Consider the following 21,928-nt stretch of genomic DNA (forward strand, 5'->3'; position numbering starts at 1 on the left):
GAACATGCAGCTTAGGCTGCCAGGTTCTCCCTAACACACAGCCAAAGGCTGGAGGCCCGGATACCCGCCCCCAAACCCCGTCCACAACAATCGTTTCCTCCCTCCCCGCCTTTTACATACAGTACACATACAAATACACACACGCAGAGCAGCCAGCAGGGGCGGGCCGGGCCAGACCACTCTGCAAACCGCAGGGGGGAGCTGCCGACGACGGAGACGACGGAGCTTTTTTCTCCCACGTATTTGTTCCTTTGCCTCAGTAGCTCTTTCGGTTTGGCTGTAACTGTCGGGCAGAAGCCAAGCTGGGGATCCAGCGGCTTCCGAAGTTCTGCTTCCGAGCCCTACACCTCAGGCGGGTGCTGCGTTGTCCCCCCGCCCTCGGCCCGCCGTTGGTCCCGCCCCAGTGCTAGCGGGCGCCGAGCGGGAGCCGCGCGGGAGCAGCGCAGCGACGGCGGCGGCAGCGGCGGCGGCGGTTGCGATTCGGAGCCGTTGAGACGCCTCTGCGGCAGCTGGTGGCGCAGGTGGCTTGCGTGGACGCGGGCAGAGGCGGCCGGCCCGCCACCGCAGCCTCACCGCCCGCGGCCCCGGCAGGTGAGCGGGCGGCGGGGACTCGCCCCGCCCCCCCCTCAGTGGCCTCGCTCCTGGCTGTAGCGGGGAAGTGGCCGCGGCCCGCCCGGGAGCAGAGGGGCGGCCCGGGGCTGCGACCGTCGGGAAGCAGGTTGGGGGAGATGTCCGGTGTGGATGGGAGGGGGACGTTCCCCCTTCCTTTGCCATCTTTTTTCCCTCTCCTCAAACCCCCTCCGTCTTGGGGCTTAAGCCCGGAGAAAAAAGCCAGGGGAAAGATGGGGCGGGAGAAAGGGGAACGGGGGCTGAGAAGCATCTCAGCCTCAGGTGGTGGCGTCTTTTCCGTCGTCGAGCGGTGGACCTGCAGAAGCCTGGAGGGGTAGCTCCCGGGCTGCGGAGGCCGCGCACTCGCGGGGGAGGAGCGGGAGGCGGCTCTCCCCTCACTCTCCCACCCCCACCTCTCGTCGGCCCTCCCCTCCCCCTCCCCTGGGCCTCCCCGTGCGGCCCCTCCCTTCGGGTTTCTGAGCATTAACCGCCCTCGGTGCTCTCCCTCGCAGGCGCGTCGGGACGCCTGGAGGCATCTTCCCCCTCCCGCCGCCCCGGGAGCCTGGGCGCCCGTCCGCCCTCCGCCGGCATCCCCCGGCCGTCGGCACCGCCGCGCCTCCTCCCCGGGCTTCAGACCCCCCGGCCTCGCCCCCGAAACATGACTCGCGATTTCAAACCTGGAGACCTCATCTTCGCCAAGATGAAAGGTTATCCTCATTGGCCAGCTCGAGTAAGTGATTTTAGCCTTCGCATTTAGCGGTGCTACCTTCCCCAGGGGCCTACTTTCTACCCTTTCTCGTAATTTTGTTCTCGGGTGCTTTCTCCCTCTTGCTTTCCTTTGGATTCTTTTGTAACCTTTCGTTTTAGCTTTTTGCCCAGGAATCTCCCGTGGAATTGTAAAAATCCAGGTGTTTCTGCTTAAGAGTTTCCCTGTGGGTTTGTTTTTGACAGACTTGGGCAGGTTTTCTTAATAGGAAATACTTAAACGTGATGCCAGTTAAATGTTCCATTGTAGGTGAAAATAATCAAAGTTGGACTTTGTTTACCGTTTAATGAAGCATTGACATTTTAAAAATTTTGAGTAAAAGGCAGAGTATCAGTGGAGTTTATGCAGACTCTTGGATGTCAAAGATGTGATTAAATTGGTTTCATAGGGATTTTTTTATGTTTTGTAGTTGATGAGACCTGGGTTTGCTTGTTTAATATAGAGATTTAGGACTGGATATTCTTGAAAATTTTACGATAAGTTTTTTGTAAATTTATTTTCATGTTTGTATTCGTTAAGTTTGCCTTATGACCTTGAAGAAGTTGTTTTACCTCTTTGTTTCCCATAGGCGAAAGAGTAGATTCCTAGGTTCACATCTAGTGGTACAGAGAGGTAATTAAGGCCCAGGATTTTTGTGACGTTTAAAGAGTTGAGACTAATACCTAAATGCCATTTTCGGAAAAAGAGGTCTTTTTGTTAGCTTATGGGAGGACTCCGGTTCTAAGATCATGATAGAACCAAAAAACTGTTGAGATCCATTAGATTAGAATGCTCAAGATTTTTTTTTAAAAATATAAACTTGATATTATTAAGTTGTAATTTCCGCCAGTTTACTCTTCTTTGAGGGGTGTTATTTCTTAAAAGACAATTAAATCCTGTATTTTTAATTATGTCAGCTGGGAGAAAGCATACCCATTGGTTACAGAGAATCATGTAGTATGTTTGCTGATTGCTGTCCAGGTATAAAATGTTTACTGTTCTCTTGGTTTTTCCCATCCAGATCTTGCTTGCAGGTTTCCTTCCTAAACCTGGAAGGATCCTCCCCTCCCCACAGTCTATCAAGTCTGCCTTTTCGCTGGAGTCTTATCTTGAACAATCCTTATTCATAATTCTTATCTGTATATTTGACATTCTAATCTGTTTCCTTTGTGATGACATTTTAAACTCTTAGGTGTGTGCTTTGATTTCCAAATAGATTATAAGATTTTTCTTTTCTTAAATTGTAAGCTTCTTGAGGGCAGTAGACATACACTGAATTTCTTCATGTGCTCCACACTCCTTAGTTTGCAATCATGTATTCTAAAACACTCTTTCTTGTCTGAATAGAGGAGAGGGATGTTGGGCAGGTTTAAGGCCCCTCCAGGATACTTTTTTTTCCCCCAGTGGTTTTAACATCCTTATTTATTTTGACATGTTATAAAATCTGAGGTTATAGGGTATATCTGTATTCACATTTCGATGCTACATTACATTTATGAGCCAAATGAAAATGTTTGAAAAGTTATCTACTTTTCTTTCAAATTGTCTTCTCCACATGCTTCATTGTGTTAGGTGATTAAGAGCTGGTACTCCTAAAAGCAGAATAAGTAGCCTTAGGAGGGCCAGAATTTTCCTTCGTTAGTAAGTTCTATATTCATTCAACAAGGTCACTTGATTGGAATGGGAAATTTTTGTTTCTTTTCTCCTTTTTTTCTTTATAGGCAGCTGATTTTGGTTTGATACTGTCTTTGTCCAAGAATTATGTTCCTTTTTCTGTCATCTCCAGTCTTAACAAATTATGTCTTTGCTTTAGAGAGATGAGGGTATTTATTATCGTCTGTGAAGATGATAGTTGTCCATATTTTGATTTTAATGTTTTGTGTCTCTATATTTCAAACTACTTTAAGTTTTCTTTTAAGTTTTGCATGTTCTTATAATTCTGTATCAGTAGTAACTTTCTACAGTCAACTTTTTAAAAATTGCCTAATGCTTATTAAACTCCATAGGTACTGCACATTTAAAACTGTTTGCTAGCAGAAGGAAGCGTATGAACTGGGTTGACAGAAAATATCCCTTAAGGGCTCTAAGGACTTTGTATATAAGTATAATGATGGTATAGGTGAGGAAATTAAAGTCCCTAAGAGTGTTAGTTGATAATGATAATGTTGGTGTCTGAAACCTTCAGACTGCATAACAATCAGATCACTTTCACCATCTTTTTTTCAACATGTTTATGCATATAGAGCATAGTAGATGCATAGTAGATGGTCTGCTTCCTTCTTAACAAAGCTAATTGATTTTTTAAAATGTCTTTGAAATTAGGAAGTTTGTGACACAGAAATGTTATTAGGAAGTTAAGTAATGAAAAAATTGAAATGGTAAATTCTGACTTGATATTACTGCCTGATGGCTTTGCCTTTGAGGTCTGCTTCTCCTTTATTATTAAGAGAAAGTAACAAGTATAACAGATATGTTAGACATGATAGTGCCCGATACTTTCTTCGTTACTTGATTAGAATGATTGACAGAGAAATGAAAAAGGAACAGAACTTCATCTGATTTAGCCATATAGGTGCAAGATCTTTCTAGAACGTGTGTTTCAAACTTAGAGAGATACTGCTTGTAACTTTCATTTGTGTCTGCTTTTACATTACTCGGGTACTTGTATAGCCTCCCTGCAGAAATACCATTTAGGATTTTTGAATGGGTTTGGGCTCCCTTATCTGAAATACTCTGGGTCAGATATATTTAAAAATTCAGAATTTGAGGTATCTGTGGTACATATGGTATATATTTTGCTCCTGGTAGGCTTCTAGAATGGCACATGGTAATCTAACAGTATTTTTGCAGAGAAGCATCAGTAGAAACACTGGTGGATAAAAGAAATGACGAAATACCTTCATTGTCAGTCCAGGTTTTGCCATGAAATGAGTTTTTGAGAAGTATTTTGGGTTTCAGAACTTCTTTGGTTTCAGAACTGAGATAGGGATTATGACCTACAGAACTGGTCTACTTTTATCAGATCCTTTTTGGATGTCTTGTTCTCACTTTATTCTGGTGTGTTGAGGTGTGTGTGATTTAAAAGATGTTAATTTTTCTGATCTTTCTTTTAGGTAGATGAAGTTCCTGATGGAGCTGTAAAACCACCCACAAACAAACTACCCATTTTCTTTTTTGGAACTCATGAGACGTAAGTCCTTTTAGCTCTAAAGGCAAATCAGAGTTAATTTAGTAGGGTCATTTAGCATAAAATGAAAAACAAGTAGAGATTACCTCATAGAGAAAATAAGAGTAGTAATAGGAAACTTTAAGATCATCTTTGTATTTTGGAAAAAGTCTTCAAGTTTCCCTTTTAAAATATATTTTTAGGGCAGAAAAATTAGATGCTGCAGGTTTAACTTTTCATTGGAATAGATGTTTCCTTAATTATAAAAGGAGGATGTATATGGATCCTCTCAGCAACCAGAAGAATGACCGATAGATGAAAGTATATAAACAAAGTTCTTAACAGGGCATTTGGTAATGATATTTAGTATACTAAATGCTTTTCATGAGAACGGCCTAGCTCCTTGTTCTAGACTTTGGTGATATTAACCACACAAATGGTGTATTATGGTAAGAGTGAGAAGAAGTCTGGATAGTTCTCTCGTGTATTTCTGCGGTCCTGAGAGCCATAGCAACTGCTCTGCTGCCCCTGGTGGATATGGGGGCAGAGGACCAATTTGGTAGAGCAAATTAATTTTTCAAAAATTGCAACCAAATGTTGAGCTGATAACTTCTAGGTGCATAGGACTACTCCAAGGCTTGTTTCATTGATTTTGGTGTGTGATATCCTACATACCTATAATTTTAACAGGCTTAGAAGTACTGTTTATGTAATTCTGCTGACTCTGGACTTGAAGTTTAAAATCTGCAATAATTTTGCTAAAGTAGGCTTGTTTACTTTGGACCAGGAGAAACAAAGGTGTTGATATAGTTAATTAGAATTATGTGATCCTAACAGTGTCTACAATGGCAACATTTGGTTTAGTGTTGCTTAGCTACCTTATGAACTTTCACATAATTTCTTTCAACAGCTTTATTGAGGTGAAGTTTACATAGTGAAGTTTTACTTGTTTAAAGTATGTAATTCAGTGGGTTTTAGTACATTTCTTTTCTTTTTTTTACGGTTTTATTTATCTGTTTGACAGAGAAAGAGAGATCACAAGTAGGCAGAGCAGCAGCAGAGAGAGAAGGGGAAGCAGGCTCCTCGCTGAGCAGAGAGCCTGAGGCGGGGCTCGATCCCAGGACCCCAAGATCATGACCGGAGCTGAAGGCAGAGGCTTAACCCACTGAGCCACCCAGGCCTCCCAGTACATTTATTTTCATGTCCATTAGCAGTTTTATTTTCCATTTTCTCCTTCCAAGAATTAGACAGCCGTTCTGTAGATTTGCCAATTCTGGACATGTCATATTAATGGTATTATATAGTGTTATAATTATTTTTTTTAATGCAGTTTTGAGACTAGAATTGGATCTGCCTTCATAATTACTTTGAGTCAGGTTTAGGTGTATCCTAAACATAAGAACTTTTTTTTTTTTTAAACATAAAAAGTTTTATAAGAAATGATTAATTTCTTACTCAGTAGGGTAATCTACCATTTAAAATACTCACATAAATTTAATAGGAAAAGGTATCTTTTGATGAAAAATTTGTATACTTGGTATTGGAGTAGTAACTTAAGTGTGGTAATAGGTCAAGCTGCACCAGCATCACGTGGGAATTTTAAACATGCAAATTCTTGGACCCCCCCCCCCACAACTACTGAATCAGAAAGTGGGGTGTGGGGCCCAGTAATCTGTTTTAACAAGCCTTCTGGATGATTCTGATGCATGTGAAGTTTGGAAACACTGTAGTAATGTGAGTAGACAGTCCTTAGAATTTTTCAGTTTTGTAAGTTTAGAATTCTTTAAATGTGATTTTTCTGAAATGGGGCAGATTTTATATACTTTCGTATGTGGCCTTATATATAGCTTCACAGAATACATAGTTTATTTTTATATTATGTTTAGGGGAATGACTATGCCTTCTCCCCCAGCATTCAAAAATGAAGATTTTTACATTGTAAATACCTGTAAATTTTGAAACAACACCAAATAACCAAATTTTCATTAAGCATTGTTTGGTTACTAACAAAAAGTGGTACTGAATGATTAATGAAGACAATTATTAATATTCAAGTAATATGGAATATGTTCAAGGATTTAGAATATAACTTTAGAAGTAAACTAATATTAAATTTTCATTTCAATATGTGACATTTTGTGCTTTAGTGTTAACATAAGTATACCATTTATCTTTGGAAAGGCAGGGCTGCTATACCTCCATTGGTCTGGTGACTTAACTTTTTTTGTATATAAGGTTAATTTTTAGAGACTAGGTCTCTGATGATTTGTCTTGCTGCATCCCACCCCCCTAAGTTGGGATGATGGTTATTGGGAACCTTTCAGTGTGGATTTTGCATAATAAATGAGAGAATATTCTATAAGCTCTCTATAGCCTATAGTTAGGGATATGGGAAGGGAAGAACATGGGAGAAGAAATGGCAATTTGGAGAACTATACTTATTTGTAACTGATTTATAGATTAAGATTTTTTTAAGGTATTTTTAAAATGTGAATTTAGTGCAAAAACATTTTAGAGCTTCATTGATTCTTGCTCTAATGTAGAAACTTTGGTTTTTCTTAGCATTTTATGACATTCACAGTAAATTCATCTAGCAGTCGAGTTTTTAATATTAGACAATAATGAGCCCTTAGTATACCAACTGTGACCATCTGCTAAGTATCTTAAAACTAACATTTAAGACAGATTCTTAGTAAATGAGACTAACAAGGACCCAGCGCTTTGCTGGAGCCAAGTCGTAGTGTTCTCTTTGATTACATATTATAGTCTCTTCCCTTCCTCCCCAGGAGCAGTCAGCTAGCAAGTTTTATTCTTTTCTTTTACAGTGCATTATGATCTGTCCGCTCTTCCCTGTCTCCTTTTGTATGTAAGGTTAATATAGCATCAGCTCATGCCACAATTACTCTTACGGTGTCCTAACCTGGGCGCCTGGGTGGCTCAGTTGGTTAAGCATCTGCCGTCCCCTTAGGTCATGATCCCAGTGTCCTGGGATGAGTCCACATTGGGCTCCCTGCCCAGAGGGGATTCTGCTTCTCTCTCTCCTCTGCCCCTCCCTCCTGTTCATGCCATGTCTGTCTGTCTCTCTTTCTCTTTTTCTCAAATAAATAAAGTCTTTAAAAAGATAGTCATATCATGTCATTTCCGTGTCCAGAAATCTTCAGTGACTTCCTAATTAACATTATCGACAAACAGCTCCCACAATTTATCTATAAATGCTGTGTATTAAGAACTGTATGAATCGGCCTACGCTTACCTCTCCAACCTCATCATATTTTGTTCACTGTTACATAAATCTACTTTCTCTTATCTCAGGTCCATCCTTATTTTTTTCTTTTTTGGGAAATGCCTTCTGATTTTTCAAAGACATTTAGATCTTAGCTCATGTCCTCTTTTTCATACTTATTTTCTTCATTGCTGTGATGAAAAAATTTTTTTTTCCTTTACCCACAAGTGAAGAGCTTGGAGAGCAGGGACATTTGTCTATCTTGTCATCATTTACTTAAGTGGCTGGTGCGTAGTAGCTGTTAAGTAAATATTTGGTGATAGATTGTAAGTGTATGCCCTAGATAAAATCATTTGTTGATTATGAATTTGCTGTCCATTAACCAACACTTATATAGTATTTAAGAAAACTAGAGCAGAAGACAGTTTATGAATTCTGACTGCCATTTACCTGCTACATGACCTTGGACAGGTACTTAGCCTTCTGTCCTTTTATTTGTAAAATGGGAATAATTTACTTCAGAATTTTGGGGTATAAAGATATACTACATGAAATAAGATATACTACATACTATGCATTTATTTATTTTTTTTTTTTAAAGATTTTATTTATTTATTTGACAGAGAACACAAGTAGGCAGAGAGGCAGGCAGAGAGAGAGAGAAGCAGGCTCTGCACTGAGCAGAGAGCCTGATGCGGGGCTTAATCCCAGGGTCCCAGGATCACGACCTGGACTGAAGGCAGAGGCCTTAACCCGCTGAGCCACCCAGGCGCCCCCATACTATGCATTTAATAATAAATGCCAGCTACTAAAGATAACATTAGCCTACTATTTTTCAAAGACTAATACTTGTGTTAAATTGTTTGAAATGCAGTTTGAGTTTTGCTAATGGCTATTGCTTACTGAGGAAATACTCTCACAGTTCTATCTCTAAAGTCTAGAAAGTTTAAATGAAGATGTTACTTTGTTGAATTTATCTCCTTAACTGATTTTATCATTATACAAGAATTTGGATCCTCAGTCTAGGAATATAAAAAATATTTACCACAGGCTGTTTTAAAACCAACCTGATACATAATTTGAGGAGTGAAGATGAATCGGGAGGTGGCGGTTTTTTGCAGCCTGTCCATGACAAAGGAGTAAAGAAATGAAATCGTAGGGTGGGATTTTATTTTCTTTGCTTGTTCTTCTATACAGCTTCTGTACTCTAGCCATAACTAACTGCACGTGTTGGTGTGGGATCTTACAGTTTCTCATAAGCCCTATACTGTTTATTTATCTCTATGCCAGCAGGCTTATGACACACAGATACAGATTTAGTTGTCTCTTGAATTGTTGGCTGTTAAAAAGAACGCATGCTGGGACGCCTGGGTTGCTCAATCAGTTGAGCAGCTGCCTTCAGCTCAGGTCATGATCCCACGGTGCTGGGATCGAGACCTGCATTGGGTTCCCTGCTCGGTGGGGAGCCTGTTCTCCCTCTGCCTGCTCTGCTTGCTCTGTCTACCGCTCCCCTGGCATGTGCTTATTTTCTCTCTTTCTCTGACAAATTAAAACCTTTAAAAATCAAATAAGAGGGGCGCCTGGGTGGCTCAGTTGTTAAGTGTCTGCCTTTGGCTCAGATTATGATCCCAGGGTCCTGGGATCAAGCCCCACATTGGGCTCCCTGCTCAGTGAGGCGTCTGCTTCTCCCCTCCCCCACCCCGCTTGCGTACCCTCTCTCGCCATCTCTTTCTCTCAATTAAATAAAATCTTAAAAAAAAAATAAGAAATGCATGCTATTATAAAAACTAATTATAGGGGCGCCTGGGTGACTCAGTTGGTTAAGCATTAGCCTTTGGCTCAGATGATGATCCCAGCTCCGTGGGATCAAGCCCAACGTAAGGCTCTGCTTGTGGGGACCCTGCTTCTACCTGCCACTCTGCCTGCTTATGCTCATGCATACATGCTCTCTCTGTGAGATAAACAGATAAAAATCTTAAAAAAAAATAGAAGCCTAGTTATAAAACAGTATTTCATTATTTTGTGATTTAATAATAATGGAGGAATGAAGCAGCAAGTTAGAATCGGTGTTTCCAGAAGTAGGGCTGTTTAGTAGTACTGCTTGGCAACAGTTAAATGAGTTTTGAGCTTTGTATCTTCAGCTCTGGTAAGCTTTCCGATTTTTTACATATGACCTCTGGTTTACCTTAAAGGTAGAGAGCCCCAGGTGTGTGATAACTGAGCTTTGGTGAGGGATCCATCTCTTCAGACCCTTGAACAATGTGGGTTTGAACTGCGCAAATCTGTTATGTGGACTTTTTATAGTATTTGTGAATGTGTTTAATGTGTTTTTTCTTTATGACTTTTTAAATAATGTTTCATTTTTCCTAACTTTATTGTAAGAATACAGTATATAACACATGTAACATATAAAATATGTGTTGATTGACCTATCAGTAAGGCTTCTGGTCAACAGTAGGCTATTAGTAGTTACGTTTAGTGGGAGACGAAGTTATTTGAGGATCTTTGACTGAATGGAGGGGATCAGCACCCCAAATCCCCATGTTGTTCAAGGGCCAGCTGTTAATGATTTGCTATTTTCTTTTTTTAAAGATTTTATTTCTTTGTTTTGCAGAGAGACCCTGAGAGAGGGAGCATAAGCAGAGGGAGTGGGAGAGGGAGAAGCAAGCTTTCTGCTGAGCAGGAAGCCCAACATGGGGCTCTATCCCAGAACTCCGGCATCATGACCTGTGCCAAAGGCAGACACTTAATGACTGAGCCACCCAGGCCCCCCAATTTGCTATTTTATTTTATTTTATTTGTTAGAGCGCATGAAAGGAGAGAGGTCAGAGGGAAAAGCAGACTTCCTGCCAAGCAGGGGACTCAATCCCAGGACCCCAGAATCATGACCTGAACCAAAGGCAGTTCCTAAACCAACTGAGCCACCCAGGCACCGCAATTTGCTATTTTCTTTCTTTCTTTCTTTTTCAAAGATTTTATTTATTTGACAGAGAGAAATTACAAGTAGGCAGAGAGCCAGGCAGAGAGAGAGGGAAGAGGAAGCAGGCTCCCCGCGGAGCAGAGAGCCTGACGTGGGGCTCGATCCCACGACCCTGGGATCATGACCTGAGCCGAAGGCAGAGGCTTTAACCCACTGAGCCACCCATGTGCGCCCCCACCCCCAATTTGCTATTTTCTTAGGACATTTTACATTAGCCTTGATTCTTAAGGGCAATGACATTGGTATTTAAAGTCAGAGTTCATTTATATAGGAATATGGTATCAGTGTTTTAGTAGGTGTTTCAGAGACTTATAAAGGAAACCCTGAAACCCTCTTAAGGAAGATAGTACAAAGTTGAGGCTCTGCGGATTAATAATAGCTAGATGATCTTGCTTGAATGAGTTAATCCTTTTTCTGGTCTTCAGTTTTCTCATCTTTAAAATGAGGATTTTAGTGATACCTAAGTTCCTTTTCACCTCTGGAATTTGATGGGTCACTCTGAATTAACATGTATCATGTCATTGTTAAAATTTTTAAAAGTTTCCTATAAAGGAAAGAAGTCACTTTTATTCCTATTTTTTAGAAATGACCACCAAACCTGTTAATGTTTTGATGTATTTTCTTTGAGATCTGTAGGTGATTTTATTTTTTTTTAAATCTCAATTTTAAAACCTTTTGTTTATTTATTTTTTGTGTGCCATTTTTTAATGGGCTGCTTTGAAGAATGAATCAGCCATAGCGACATCAGGTTGTGCCCTTGGGGACTCGTGATGGCTGTCTGATAATCTCAGCCCTCTTCATCAGACCTGTAGGATTGCATCCCCAGGGAGAATCCTGTGTATGTGTGTGTGGGTGCATGGACATGTACTTTTATTTTTTTTTTTATTAAAATATAGTAGACATATATACTGTTCTGTAAGTTTGCAGTGCCTGGGTGGCTCAGTTGGTTGAGTCTTGATTTTGGCTCAGATTATCAGGGCCCTGAGTTAGAGCCTCATGTTAGGCTGTGGAGCTCAGCACGGAGTTTGCTTGTCCCTCTCCCTCTGCTGCTCCCCCTGCGAGAGCCTGCTCACTCCCTCTCTGTCTTTCTTAATAAATAAAATCATTAAAAAATGTATAAATTTAAGGTGTACATACTGATTCGATACATTTCCATATTGCAGTATGATAACCACCTTGATTTGATACATTTCTGTATTGCAATAGGATTACCACTAGAGCAATAGCTAACACCTCCATGTGTTCCATAATTATCTTTTCTTTTATTACAGTGAGAATGTGGGAGGATTCTTCTTTTTTCCTCCATGGTTTTTTGAGTCTGATTAAGGGGTTCCTTAGTCTTGAGCACATTCCTTGACCCAGCAATTCTACTGAGATTATGTTATGAAGATCGGTGCAAAGATTGAGCAATATTTTTTATAGCTGCATTATTTTTATAATAGAAAATATGTTACAGAAAGTATTCCAACAATAGGCAGTCTATTTTGAGATAGCCATTCAGTGAAATAATATGTAGCTGTTGGTAGTTATTACCATGAAGACCTGTTCATTTTAATTTGAAACAGTATGGATGAGTATGTAGTATATACATCTAATTTATGTATTAGTATGTATACATACAACTAAAAAGCAGACTGAAACAGTGGCTGTCTATAGTTGGTAAAATTATGAATCATTTTTCTTTTCTTTGGTAGGAGAGGTACTCACTAAAGAATATTTTCAACAGCTTTATTGAGATAAAATGCATATATCATACAATTCATCCATTTAAAGTGTACAGTTCGGGGTGCCTGGGTGGCTCAGTGGGTTAAAGCCTCTGCCTTCGGCTCAGGTCATGATCCCAGGGTCCTGGGATCGAGCCCCGCATCGGGCTCTCTGCTCGGCAGGGAGCCTGCTTCCTCCTCTCTCTCTCTCTGCCTGCCTCTCTGCCTACTTGTGACCTCTGTCTGTCAAATAAATAAAATCTTAAAAAAAAAAATAAATAAAGTGTACAGTTCGATACATCGTATATCCAAGAGAGTGGTGCAGCCATTAGCACAATTTTAAAACATTTCCATCATGCCAAAAGGAAACCCTCTGCCCCTTAGCAGATACTTCATTTTTCTGAAGTTCTGTTTCCTGCCTTACCACGGCTGTCACTAATCTGTTTGCTTGTTCTGAGCATTTCATATAAATGGAACTGTATAACATGTGGTGTTTAAAGACTGGCTTTTTTCACTTATGATGTTTTCAAGGCTAATCTATATTGTATTATGTGATAGTTCTTTGTTAACTTTTTATTGCCAAATACTCCATTGTATTAATCTACTGTATTTTATTTATCCATTGTATAGACATTTGGATTGTTTCTACTTTTGGCTGTTATGAATACAAGTTTTGTGTGTACCAGTTTTTGCATGGACATATATTTACTTTTATAGGAGTGGAATTCCTGGGTCAAATGATAACTTTATGTTTAATCCTTTCAGGAATTGCCAGACTGTTGTCAAATCAGCCATGCATCATTTTAATATTCCTACCAGCAATGTATGAGGATTTTAATTTATCAGTATCTTTACCAAGACGTGTTATCTTTTTTTTTTTTTTTAAGATTTTATTTATTTATTTGACAAAGATCACAAGTAGGCAGAGAGACAGGCAGAGAGAGAGGAGGAAGCAGGCGCCCCGCTGAGCAGAGAGCCAGATGTGGGGCTGGATCCTAGGACCCTGGGATCATGACCTGAGTCGAAAGCAGAGGCTTTAACCCACTCAGCCACCCAGGTGCCCCTATTTGTCTTTTTTGTTATAGCTATCCTAGTGCGTGTGAAGGTAGTATCTTGAGGTCTTGATTTACATTTTACTAATGACTAATGATACTGAGCATCTCCTTAAATTTTAGTATATTGATAGAGATGCAAATTAAGTATGACTTATGCAGTTGACCCTTGAACTGCATGGGCGTTAGAGGCACTGACCCTCCATGCAGTGGAAAATCTGCAAGTGACTTTTGACTCCCCAAAAATATAACTACTAATGGCCTACTGTCGACTGGAAACCTTACTGATAATATAGTTAATTAGCACATATCTTGTATGTTATATGTATTATATGCTGTGTTCTTACAATAAAGTAAGCTGAAGAAAATAAAATTATAAGAAAGAGAAAATACATTTACAGTGCTATTAAAAAAATAATCCCCTTCATAAGTGGACCTGCACTGTTCAAACTGTTTTGTTCAAGAGTCTGCTATACTGTGAACATAATGAATAGTAAAAATAAAGTGGAGCATGAAATCTGAATTTAGAGAAGGATGGAGGGGTGGAATTTTTAAAAAACCTATTCAGCAGGGGCGCCTGGGTGGCTCAGTCGTTAGACTTTCTGCCCTTGGGTCAGGTCATGTTCCTGGTATCCTAGGATCGAGCCCCACATCGGGCTCCCTAAGCAGGGAGCCTGCTTCTTCCTCTCCAGCTTCCCCATGCTTGTGCTCCCTCTCTAGCTGTCTCTGTCAAATAAATAAATAAAATCTTTAAGAAAAAAAAAAAAGTCCTATTCAGCAAAAGTAAGAATAATAGGTATCCAAGTATAATCAAAAGTTATATGTAAAACAAGATGTGAATAAGACCAAATATAAATGATTACATTATATGACTAGAATTCTGTTAAGACTTTCAGATTGGAAAAAATCTTTTTCAGATTGGATTAATAATCTAGCTGTGTCTGGGATGCTTATGTGGCTCAGTCAGTTAAGCTGCTGCCTTTGGCTCAGGTCATGATTCCAGAGTCCTGGGATTGAGCCCCGCTTTGGGCTCCTTGCTCGGCAGGGAGCCTGCTTCTCTCTCTGCCTCTGCCTGCCTGCCACTCTGCCTGCTTATGCGTGCGCTGTCTCACTCTCTCTGACAAATAAATAAATAAAATCTTAAAAAAAAATCTAGCTGTGTCTTACTTTGTGAGACAAAGCTCAAATTAGACATAACCAAGTAACGATAATAGTCATAAAGAAAGCAAGAGTAGCAGTATTGGTTTCTAATAAAAATAGAATTTTAAGGTCAAAGCATGAAGAGGAGAGAAGGGTACAGGCCCAGTATGCATGAAGTTTGGTTACCATTTTTAAAATTTTAACACCAGTCCCCCAATAACATGGTTCAAATTTCACATACCCTAGAATATTAACTGTAATTGCATAAACCACAAAATTTGCTGCTAGCTCTTCAGTCCACAGGTCAAAATGTAAGTAACAGATGCATAGCATGTCACTTTTTTCAAAGGCTCTTGGTGATTGGTCAGTGTGCATCTTGTTTTTCAAATCCTACGTAGATGAGAGTGTATTAGTGGTGTTGAATGGTTATCTCAGTGATATACCCACTCAGGTTACATTAAAAAAAAATGTAGGGAACTGGCCAAAAAGAATGAAAGTGCAGCAAAGAAACAATAACACTAGAAGTGAAATTTGAACCAAATGTAAGTGGAGTTCTAGAATAAAAAACTAACCTTCAAATGTAGACATGCTGCATTTGGAGGGACTGTGTGCAGCCAGAGGAACTTGGTGAAGGCAAGCTTAGCAACATAAATGAGGAAAGTGCTTGTAATAAAAAGGATGAAGATGTCTCAGATGAAGTGATGCCAACAAAAAACACTAGACATATTTCACAACATTGGAAGTGCAAAGGATAAAATGTTGGAAGCTGATCAGACTTAGAAAGGAATATGACAATTCGCCAAGGCATAGAAAATATGCTCACTCCATATATAAGTTATATGATCAGAAGAAGGTAAGCACTGTTCAAACTATTCTTCTGAGTTATTTTTTTTTTACAAAGAAAAACACTTCAATCTCAATGTTTATGTTTTAAAATACAATGTACTAAATAAGTATTTTATTATTTTTTCATGCCTTATTGCTGTCAAAAATAATAATTTAATGTTTTGACAATTTTAAATTATGGAATGATCATAATTTTTCCCCTGTTAATTAAGATTGCCTTGTTTTGTCTATTTTTAAGTTTTATTTAAGTGTGTGAGTGTGGGAAGGGGCAGAGAGAGAGAACCTTCAAGCAGACTCCCTGCTGAGTGTGGAGCCTGACAAGAGGGCTCAATCTCAGGACCCTAAGATCATGACCTATCATGACCTGAACTGAAACCGAGAGTTAGACACCTGACTGAGCCACCCAGGTGCCCCTTTACAGGGTCATTGTTTTTTGTTTTTTGTTTTTGCAGGGTCATTTTTATAGTCTCATGCTGCCATGCAAAGTAAGGACTGTCTGTTTTAAGGAGAGATAATAACCCACATTAAGTGAACTGTTAAACCTTTATACACCAAATAACATTGTGGTAGAATCAGTCTTCTCTTGTTTTTTGTTTGTTTGGTTTGGTTTTTTTAATATTTTATTTATCTGTCAGAGCGAGCCCAGCACAGTGGGGAAGCAGCAGGCAGAGGGAGAAGCAGGCTCCCCACTGAACCAGGAGCCTGACATGGGACCAATCCCAAGACTCTAGGATCATGACCCTCACCAAAGGCAGATGCTTAACCAACAGAGCCACCTAGGCACCCCCAGTCTTCTCTTTTGAATAGCTTTTAGGTTTAAAGTCATATCTAAAAATGCTCCATGTTTGAAGTTTTAAAACAGTCTTATATAATTTTGTTAAGTATTTAAGATCCCTTCCACTTTTGGAAGTTCTTTTTTTTTTTTTTTTTTAAAGATTTTATTTATTTTATTTGACAGACAGAGATCACAAGTAGGCAGAGAGACAGGCAGAGAGAGAGGAAGGGAAGCAGGCTCCCTGCTGAACAGAGAGCCCGATGCGGGGCTTGATCCCAGGACCCTGGGATCATGACCTGAGCCGAAGGCAGAGGCTTTAACCCACTGAGCCACCCAGGTGCCCCCCACTTTTGGAAGTTCTTGATGGCACCAGTTTTGAGCCCATCGGGCATTTTGAACTGCAAGGGATGTTGCTGTGTTTGTATGTTGCTGCTTAGAATCCAGCCTTTTATCAGTTTTCTTTCCAGCTTCTAGGTCTCTGATGGTATTGTGTTTCTTGTCATCTTCGGCCTTATAAGTTGTTTTTGTGAGGTTTTGTAAGAGACTTTGTGTTGAATAGCTTTGTTCTAACTAGAAGTATATTTGTTTTTGATGGATATTTAACTCAAATTATTTACTTGGAATTTGAGACATTATGTAGGAAGAATTGTTTTACTGTTTTAATTAAATGTGTTAATTTTTCTAATTAGAGATGATGGGTAGGAATGAATGATTCCTAGTAAAAGGCTGAATTTCTCAATCAAATGAGATAATGATGATTTAAATTTGCTTTAATCAGTGTGCATTTAAAAATACACATATACAGTGAGAATTCCTAAATTACAGAATTTAAATTATAAAGCTGGCTTTTATATGCACTGGTTATATTTAAGTAGAGCTCTAAGTCTCTATTTTATTTTTGTTATTTTTAAAGATTTTATTTATTTATTTGACAGAGTCAGAGAGGGAACACAAGCAGGGGGAGTGGGGGAGGGAGAAGCAAGCTTCTTGCCGAGGAGGGAGCCGGATGAGGGCCTTGATCCCAGGACCCTGCTGAAGGCAGACACTTAACTGAGCCACCCAGGCACCCTCTAAGTCTCTTTTTAATTAAAATTTTATCCTAAAGCCTTCTGAAATACTCTTAACTGGAGTGTTAACTGTAATCATTAGGTCCCTAATTCTTAAAAGAATTTCACCAGGTAAGGAATTTGTGATATATACCTAATTAATAATCCATAATTTAAATCGTAGCACAGTTTAGAGGAGAGGAATAGTAATCTGCTTTTCCTTTTCCTTTGACGAATACATGTATGTCAAGCAGCATCACTCACAGGCACAGTGCGTCTTCCTTTATAGAACTGACTGATGTCTGCAGGACCAGCTGATGTAGGAGATATAAAGGGTCTGTTCTGGAGAATATCTCCCATTACACACAGTTTAGTCTCATCATTCAGAGTCCATATTTGTGAATTTGCCTGCTCACTAAAAATATACCCAAATCAGTACTCAACAGTGCCTTCATGTGCAAGCAAAACAGCAAAAATTGTGAGTAATTTGATGCACACGTTCCTAGCAGAGGTTGACCCAGGCAGTATTTTGCCTTCTTATTTTTGGTTTTATACTATAAACTGTCCTTTTTGCAGTCCTAGGTAGTGCTATAGTTTTTGCATGTTTGTGGGTTTTTTTGTTTGTTTGTTTGTTATTTTGCAGTTTGTTATGGCCCCCAAATATAGTGCTGAAGTGCTGTTTAGCATTCCTAAGTGCAAGAAGGCAGTTTTGTGCTATATGGAGAAAGAATGTGTTGTATAACTTGCTCACTGTGAGTTCAGTGTGAATGAGTCCCTAACGTATGTTAATGTGTTTTTAAGAAGAAACACACACAAAAAACAAGATGATATATTGATTGGTTGGTGAAAATATGACCAGAGTCTCACAAGAACCCTACCCTGTATTTTTCTGGGTGCAGTAGTGTGTTATTATTTGCTAATTCAGTGTTTGTGGAAACTTTATAGAACATAACTACCACAAATACAAGACTGACTTTAATGAATGTATGAATGAACAAATGAACCAGTTATAACCTCTCATTCCTTCATTGAATAAAGTAAAATTCTTAACGCATTTTATTCCAAAAACCTATATATATGTGTGTATACACACAGACATATACATATAGTAATATACCTTATTGATAGTGTTTAATGAGTTGTGTTTTATAGCAAATTACTTTGAAATAAAATTCTTTTTGGCGTGCATTTTAAATGGATTAATGCAGTTGTGTCACAGTTCTTTCATTTTGGGGCATTTTTTAAGATTATATACATAAAATTTAACATTTTAACCTTTTTCAAGTGTACAGTTCAGTGGCATTGCAGTCACATTGTGCAGCCTGTGTGTTTTTTTAATACAGGACTGGATTCTAGGGGCATGTGATTGAATTTTTAATAAAAGCATTTGAACTTAAATCTAATGAGTTACTAAAAAAAAAAAAAATCCAATGAGTTACTTATGTCTACCTTTCATGTAAGATTTTTTAAATCAATTTTGGGTTAAGAATTGTTTATAATTGCATCATAGCATAGTGCTATTTAAGGAGATATATTTGAGATTGCTTTGCACTCACATTTCTCTCCCTCTCTTTTTTTAGTGCTTTTTTAGGCCCAAAGGATATATTTCCTTACTCAGAAAATAAGGAAAAGTACGGCAAACCAAATAAACGAAAAGGCTTTAATGAAGGTTTATGGGAGATAGATAATAATCCAAAAGTGAAATTTTCAAGTCAACAGGTGCGTTATATTACATAAAATTTACTTTAGTATTGTCAGTCTTGAGGAATGATCACTATGCTAGCTGTAGGAAAATAAATACTAGTACTTACTTGTGAAGTTGAAACTTGATCTTTCATATCTGAAGGAAATGATGAAAGTAATACCTACCTAGTTAAAAAGATCTCAGAAAACTGGGAAGTACTCAGTTATTTAAATTCTGATTGATAGTTTGATGTATCATTGAATTTAAAGCCATATGTACTATTCTCTTAAATTTGGGTATTATAACTCAAAGGATGTATGTTTTTTTCTTATTCATTTTAATTTCTAAATCCATAAAATTGTATTAAAATACAAACCTCACATGGGTTAAATTAAGTGTGTGACAGAAGTCGTTATAGCACAATGCAATTTATACTTAATGTTTTTGGTATCTAGAAGAGCAGCCTTAACCTTCCTTCTTACTGTTTTTCACGTATTCAGAGGTTTTGTTCATTTCATTTAGACTGAGGTGTAGGGGTACCTGACTGGTAGTCAGTAGAGCATGCAACTTTTGATCTTGGGGTCGTGAGTTCAAGCCCCACATGGGGCGTTTACTTAAAAAAATAAGACTGAGGTAGTAAAAACTAAAGAAAATTTTAGAAACTGTAGAAAATTCTACAACTTAACTACGTTGAAGTCTGATTTATTTATTTATTTATTTATTTATACATACATACATGTGCTATGCTTTTTCTCACCTTGAAGAACTTTTCAGGTGCTTTTCTCCCTGGAAGATTTAAATCTTATATTGATGCTCCATGGCTGCATTAGATGATCCTAACTACCTTCATTACCACCCAAAACTTACTTATTAATCATACCATATCATATTTGCTTCTGTACTTAACTGCCACAGTTTATTAGCGCCATGAACAAAGAAGTTGTGTGTCGTATATGCCAGTTACATGTGTGGCAAGAATAGGTATTCACTAAATGTTGTTGCATGAATGTAAGGGTAGATGGTTTCCCATCATTGTTGCCTCAGTCGTATGGTGGGAGTCCAAAGAGACTGAATTCATTATTTCCTGAAGCCAACAATTTGTAATTTCACTTGGATCATGTGTCCTGTGATTAGACTTTTTCATCCACCGTATAGCCCAGCAAGGTCACCCTTATCCTGTGTTCCTTTGTATCTACTTAATCTTCAGGTAGTTTTTTACCATACATGCTTGGAATTTGCCATTCCACAATAAAATTTTTGGTAGATTGTGTGTATGAAACCTAGTAATTTTCTGTCCTTAAAAAAGTATGAATGATTGTGCTGATGTGATATACTTTGTGTTCAAGCCCAAACATGTCCCCAGTGGCACATTCCTAGGATTTGGAGAAAACCATGAATTCTAAACATACAAAACAGAAATTGGCCATCATCATTTACAAAAATTTATATAAGCATTTTGGGGGGCATTTTAATATTTTTCTCTTGTGACTTATAATTTTATGGGTTTTTACCAAAGAAGAAATGGGTTTACAGTTGAGACTTGGAAAGGAAATCATTAGGGGCACAGTTTGGACTGCAGTGCTGTCATCTTGTAGACCTGTGCTTACCTTTTAATATGTACTGTGTTACCTCTGTTACTCATCTTTTTGGGCCCTTAGTAGATCATCTGTGTATCTTATCATCTGGGGGTACTTTTAAAATTTAATGATGATTGGTTTTCACCCACACCCCAAACCCAGAGGAATGAATCACTGCTTGATTAAATTACCATCCACAAATTAAAAAAAAAAAAATTGATAATTACTAGACTCCCACTCAGTGCCTTTTAAATAAACTAAGTATGAGATATAGATCAAAGTCTTTAAATGAAGCTGTTAATATATGCCTTTTCCTAAGGGTCTGTGTCTTGGAGTAAGTTTCTTTTTGGAATATGTCAGTAGTTGAATAAGCAGTGCTATTCTAAATCAATTTACATTGTATCTTATTGGATATTTATTGGTAGGAACATCAGAATGGTATTCTTTGTAATTATACTCCCATTTCTGCCTTAACAGTTTTATTCTTTACACTTTTTATACCTTCAATTAAAGGAATACAATCCCTTTAAGACTAAAAAAAAAAAAGAGTTTAAAACTTTTTAAAAAATTGTGTATGTGAAAACATCTTATGGAACAGAAATGAGGGTACTTTTCTAACTTTCTTGCAAATAGGCTTTTGAATTTTTTCATGGGTAGAAAACTTTTAAATTGGGGTAAAGTGTTATTTGGTGATTAATAGACCTGGTTGTTTATAGGCATCAACTAAACAATCAAATGCATCATCTGATGTTGAAGTTGAAGAAAAAGAAACAAGTGTTTCAAAGGAAGATACTGACCATGAAGAAAAAGCTAGCAATGAGGTGTGTTTAATTTCTCTTGCATTTTAAACCCATTTTGTTGCAAGGAAGAAATTGTAAGATGGGTTCATTATTTGACCACGAAGTAGAAAGTAATCTTTAATGTAATGAATGAAATAATATTTAAGGCTTATTTCCTTATGTGAATATTAAATACTGTATTGTGATTTTTGCATTTTTAAGATCCATGATATTGGGGCACCTGGCTGGCTCAATAGGTAGAGCATGTGACTCTTGATTCTTGAGGTTGTGAGTTTGAGCCCCATATTGGGAATAGAGATTACTTAAAAAAACTTAAAAAAAAAAAAGATGCCATGGATGTTTTAATTTGAAGTTATTTTGCTTTGCAATATCTGAGGTCTGCATGCAGGAGAGTGGGTTACTGTTTGTTAGGAATCTTTTTAAAGCATGGTATTGTGGGATGGAGGTATTGGAGAGGGCATTGAAGTGAATTTTTAAAAATCTAGATTTACTTTCATCTCTCTATTTGATTATAGGTGGGGATACTCACTGAGCCTTTTCTGGCCTCATGGAGTAGTTGTTAGATGATCTCCAAAGTCTCAG

At 38.5% G+C, this 21,928-nt stretch overlaps 1 protein-coding gene across 5 annotated transcripts in view; it reads left to right on the top strand.

Annotated features, from left to right (window-relative positions):
- The first annotated feature begins 404 nt into the window (after window positions 1-404).
- PSIP1 (PC4 and SFRS1 interacting protein 1) overlaps window positions 405-21,928 on the top strand; it is a 42,844-nt gene continuing 21,320 nt past the window's right edge. For 2 of the 5 annotated variants that reach the window (XM_032306556.1, XM_032306558.1), the window contains exons 1-5: window positions 405-591; window positions 1,122-1,339; window positions 4,468-4,544; window positions 18,866-19,004; window positions 21,263-21,367. In XM_032306556.1, the coding sequence (XP_032162447.1) occupies window positions 1,268-1,339; window positions 4,468-4,544; window positions 18,866-19,004; window positions 21,263-21,367 (393 nt within the window). In that variant the 5' untranslated portion in view covers window positions 405-591; window positions 1,122-1,267. Of the gene's footprint in view, window positions 592-628; window positions 719-1,121; window positions 1,340-4,467; window positions 4,545-18,865; window positions 19,005-21,262; window positions 21,368-21,928 lie in introns of those variants that run through there. The other 3 variants (XM_032306559.1, XM_032306561.1, XM_032306557.1) reach the window with 2 other exon arrangements.

This window comes from Mustela erminea, chromosome 12, assembly GCF_009829155.1.
Source record: "Mustela erminea isolate mMusErm1 chromosome 12, mMusErm1.Pri, whole genome shotgun sequence".
NCBI lineage: Eukaryota > Metazoa > Chordata > Mammalia > Carnivora > Mustelidae > Mustela > Mustela erminea.